We start from the raw sequence: 5,200 nt of genomic DNA on the forward strand, positions 1-5,200 counted from the left end.
CCGCGCGCTAGACGTGGGAGGTAAGCGCCATGCTGTTGGGTCCTTCCTTTTGAGTAAAAATGGCTCCCGCGCCCGCCTTTAAAGTCGCTACGCTAAATGTCAGAGGCCTGGCGACCAGGAAAAAACAAGGTCAGGTGTACCGACTTATTACGGAGCGCGAGATAGATGTATTGGCCGTGCAAGAGACGAAAGTGGACGGCAACGAAGGAACCGACAGCATGGTGCGACGTTTTACGACTAGATTTTTTGCTATCGTCAGTCATGCAGTGGGGACATCGGCTGGTTGCGTGCTCTTTGTAAAGAAGATCCCGGGGTTAGAGGTGCAAGCTTATTCTTCGTGCGTGTCTGGCCAGTATATTGTCCTTGACTTTTCACTGAATAGCATTGAGTGGCGCATTGTTGTCGTGTATGCACCGAATGTGGTAGAGGAAAGAGTTGCTTTTTTCCAAAGCCTCCAAGAGCGCGTTCGCACGGTGAGGCAGCTCATCGTCTTAGGCGACTTCAATTGGGTCCTAAATGCGCGCGATAAGTCAAGCACCCGGGGGTTCCGAGACAGGAGCACTGAAATGTTGATCAGAATTATTGATAACGGAAACCTGGAGGATGTGGCTGAATGTCTTGAGGGTGCGTGGGCAGTGAAGTTCCCCCCTTTTCAGGGCTCAAGCCATGCACGGCTGGACAGCATTTATACATCAGTTGACCTTGCCCCTGAATGCAGCCAGTACGGAGTTGTGGGAGTGTCCTTCTCAGAACATTGTTTAGTTGAGTGCTGCCTGGGAAGTTTCAAGCGAAGCAAGGCATTTTCATGGGAAATGTGGAAGCTAAACAACACGCTTCTTCGCGACGATGTCTACTACCGAGCCGTAAAGGATGAAATAGGAAAAATAAACCCGTGCAAGAACCTGAAGATATGGCAGCAGTGGGAGTTAAGCAAAGAATCTTTAAAAATCAAAGCAATAGAAAGGGCCACTTGTATACGGTATAAGGAAAAACAAGACGAAGCTGAGTTAAGAACACTGCTGGAAACGTTTCTGAAGCAGGAATGCAAAGCGCCTGGGAAATGGATAGAAGATGTCAGGAAAACCAAGCAAAAGATAGAACTTACGGAAGAACGGCGTTATCGCGGAGCACTGGTTATGGCGAGTGCGGAAGACACAGCTGCTGGCGAAGCGCCATCAAAACGTGCTCTCGGTTTAGAAAAAGCCCACGCTGAAAGGAATCATCGATAAAATAGAATGGGGGGGGGGGGGGGGGGTATCTTATCGGCAGACACTGACCACATCGAAGCAGCCTTTAAAGAATTCTACGGGAGGCTTTTTTCATGGCATCCGGTAGACGCAGTCGCATTTAAGCATCAGTTTTTTGGTGCAATGCCACGGCTGGACGAAGAAAAGAAAAAGAAAATGGAACTAGCAATAACTGAAAACGAAGTAGCGCAAGCGATAGATGAATTAAACCTCGGGAAATCACCAGGACCAGATGGATTCAGTGCGGCATTTTATAAAGAATTGAAGCATGAAATTTCCCCGGTGCTGTGTACAATGTTTAATGAAGCCTATAGAATAAACTTTTTGCCTCCGTCTTTTGGGACGTCCCGTACAGTACTCATACCGAAAACTGATGATATAGAGAAATTGCTATCTGTTACCGCATATCGACCAATAGCACTCACTAATGTCGACTACAAAATCTTTATGAAGGTATTGGCGCGAAGACTGCTAACAGTGATATCGGATATTGTTGGTCCTCACCAGACATACAGAATAAAAGGGCGATCGATTTTTTCGAACATTCACAAAGCGCGCAGTGTACTTGAAAGATGCGATGATATTAATGGGCGAGTGGCCATGCTTCAGATTGATCTCGAAAAAGCTTTTGATTGTGTTCCTCATGAAATCTTGTTGTCCGTTTTAGACCATGCGAATGTCGGTTCAGTTATTCGCGATGGTGTAGCCCTGCGTATCGAAACTGCACGACAAGAGTGATCGTTAACAAGTGTCTGGGGGCCCCCATTGGCGTGCAGCATTCGGTGCGTCAGGGCTGGCCCCTCAGCCCTCTCTTATTTTTGTATTTACATCGAAACGCTGTGTATGAAAATAATAGAAAACAATAGTATTAATGGCTTTAGGTTACAAGCTGCTGAAGTTAAGCTGCTGGCGTATGATGACGACGTTGCTGTATTCACGGTTGAGCTGGGGAGCATAAGCGAAGCTGTCGGGTGTGTACGCAAGTTCAGCGATGTCACCGGTAGCGGGGTTAATTGGTCCAAATGCCTCGGACTCTGGCATGGATGGTGGCCATCCCACCCGGACCATTTCGCCAACGTACCGTGGGCGACGACCCCGGGCAAGTATTTGGGCGTTCTGCTTGATGCTTATCGCGAAAGCGAGCAGTATTGGAAACAGCAAACGAAAGAAGCACGTGACAGAGCTAAAAAACGGAAAGGCACCAATCTCTCAATTTTCGCCAGAGCTACAGTCTGCAATCTTTTTTTTATTAGCAAGCTCTGGTATGTCATGCAGGTTTTGCATTGCTCTCGGGTGAACATTCAAAAGCTACACCGGATTTTTGCCGTCTTTATATGGGCTTCCGAATGGGAACGTTGCAGCCGAACGAACCTGTTTCGGTGGGTAAAAGACGGGGGTCTTGGGCTAGGGCACTTCTTTTTAAGGCAGCTGGTGAACCGTTTTTTGTATTTTCGCGATGTCTCAGACCCGTTCTTGCGCACCGTGTGCCAGGTGAGGCTGCGGCGATTGCTGCCCGAGTTTGTTGTTTCCACAGAAGAGGTCGCGGGTGGAATTTTTGGTTACTACAAAGAGATTGTAGCAAGTGTTAGGTTTCTTTCAGCGCGTTTTTCCAGCGATTATTTGTATCAAACTAAAAGAAAAAAGATTTACCACGGTCTTTGTGATATTGTTTTCCCAGAGTCCATGTACAGGGCCTTGTACAGTGGAGGTCCGGGAGCTGAAGTTTTAAAAAGGGTGATGAAAATGCAGGTGCCACCAGGAGTACAGACCTTTTTTAAGTTACACACCGGGACATTGCCAGTTAAAAAGTTTTTGGAGGGAAACGATTTCTTTTTACCGTGGGGATCGAACTGCTTAATTTGTAAACAGCCCGAAAGAATAGACCATGTTTTTTTGCATTGCTGGGAAGGGGTTTATTTTTGGGATGTGTTACAAAGGACAATAAAGAAAGAGCTACCACTTGACGCGCAGGGAATTCGTTATTTAAGCACTTACAATGAGGATGGGGTACCATTTGATCTCATAATGCTCTTGGGCCTCCACTGTATATGGCGCTCCAGAATGGCAGGCTAAAATTGTGACAAAGACGCACGACCTGCCCGAATTTATTTTCGGGAAAGAATGGACTGCTTTCTGGCCATCCAGAAAGCCGCTGCAGAGCCTCCCGAATGGCTCTCGTGGCTAGAGCCGCTCTGTATGCTTCGTGAATTTTAGTATGACGAAGCCAGACTCATGCTGGCTGACCACGACAGTGTCGTATGTACATAGCGTTTTGTGTGTTTTTGTTGAGTGTTTATGTGTAAATGTTCTGGGCCAAAGCCAGGCAATAAAGAAAAAAAAGCAGAGTGGCGCAGTGAAAGCGTGCTGGGCCTATAACCCAGAGGTCCGTGGATCGAAACCACGCTCTGGTATCGTTTTGGCCATTTTTTTCCTTATTTTTTTCAACAGTGATTTTCTCATCTCTTATACAATTTGCCTTCTAATATAGGCTACGCTGCTGTGCAGCGCAGTCAGCAGAGTGGCGCAGTGGAAGCGTGCTGGGCCCATAACCCAGAGGTCCGTGGATCGAAACCACGCTGTGCTATCGTTTTGGCCATTTTTTCCTTCTTTTTTTCAACAGTGAGTTTCTCATCTCTTCTACAATTTGCCTTCTAATATAGGCTACGCTGCTGTGCAGCGCAGTCAGCAGAGTGGCGCAGTCATTCTACTTCCGGCCACCGAACGTGACGGACGCAGAATCATGAGCTCCGGCGGCCCTCGCTGGCCGCGGAAACAGGATCACCGATAGCGATGACACGGATTATCAGCTGATACTGCCCCAACTGCCAACAGGAAGCATCGTTTTGAACACCGTGTATTTGCACGGCGACGTGCGAGCGAGGCCCTACCGGGCCGAAGATTTTAGGGAGTTTCTCGTGCCTACCGGTTTGCTGCCGGACGTGGTGGCCCTGGGAGCCTACCAGGTCAACCACGTGTGGGCAGTCACCCTGAACGGCGCGGAGGCTACAAGGCGGCTGCTGGCCTTTAAGGAACTGAAGGTGAAGAACAGTCGCTGCGTCATCATCGACCCGCAGGATCATCAGGTGAGGCTTAGGCTTCACTGGCTGCTGCACGGCGTGGCCGACGAGGATGTGCGGAGCGCACTAGCGGCCTTTGGGACTGTCATGGACGTTAGCAGAGAGCGGTGGCGTGTGCAAGGTATGAGCGACAAGGGTTCCATGACGAGGACGGTCGTCCTGAAGCTCAAGAAGGGCATGACAGTTGAAGATTTGCCGCATCAAATACGGGTGGGAGGAGAACTGGCCTTAGCCGTGGCACCCGGTCGTCCGATGCAGTGCTTGCGCTGTCACGGCACTGGCCACGTCCGGAGAGAGTGCAAGGTGCCGCGCTGCTCGAACTGCCGGCGTTTCGGACACGAGGACTCCCAGTGCGTCCGCACGTATGCCTCAGCAATGGGCCCGGGGGAAAGGGATGAAGCCGAGCACTTAATGGACGCGACCGAGGCAGAGGACGCGGCGAAGGGAACTGGCGATCTGCTGCCTACCGCTGTGGCAGAGCAAGCAGCCCTCGCTGGTGAGCCGCAGGACACAAGCGCGGAACGTCCGAGTGAACCGTCGTCTAGTCCACCACTGGTGCAGCAGAGTGTCGACAAAAGCGGAGCGAGTACTCATGCACTGCCGACTCTATCGGCTAAGGGCCAGGAACCGCCAGCCAGTGACGCTTCCGTTACAACGGGTACTGGGACTGCAACGAAACGCCCCCACGAAGTCTCCGGAGACCACGACGACCAGGAACTCGCAAGCAGCGTTGGCGAGCCGCCAGTGAAAGCGGTGCAAGGACGGCGGGCTACCTTCAAGCCACAGCCAAACGTCAACGCGGAAAGAAAGCCTGCCGACAAGCCACCGCCGTCGAGAAGCGAGAGCAGACAACCGGACGGCCCCGGAGACGTCTAG

The 5,200-nt window shown here is 50.6% G+C and overlaps 1 protein-coding gene across 1 annotated transcript; it reads left to right on the forward strand.

Moving 5' to 3' along the window:
* The first annotated feature begins 1,917 nt into the window (after window positions 1-1,917).
* On the forward strand, window positions 1,918-5,200 carry LOC144123985 (uncharacterized). The gene is made up of 2 exons (XM_077656676.1): window positions 1,918-1,925; window positions 4,024-5,200. The coding sequence occupies exons 1-2, from the start codon at window positions 1,918-1,920 to the stop codon at window positions 5,198-5,200; spliced, it is 1,185 nt and encodes a 394-aa protein (XP_077512802.1).

The sequence above is a fragment of the Amblyomma americanum genome, chromosome 3, assembly GCF_052857255.1.
Source record: "Amblyomma americanum isolate KBUSLIRL-KWMA chromosome 3, ASM5285725v1, whole genome shotgun sequence".
In the NCBI taxonomy this organism is placed as follows: domain Eukaryota; kingdom Metazoa; phylum Arthropoda; class Arachnida; order Ixodida; family Ixodidae; genus Amblyomma; species Amblyomma americanum.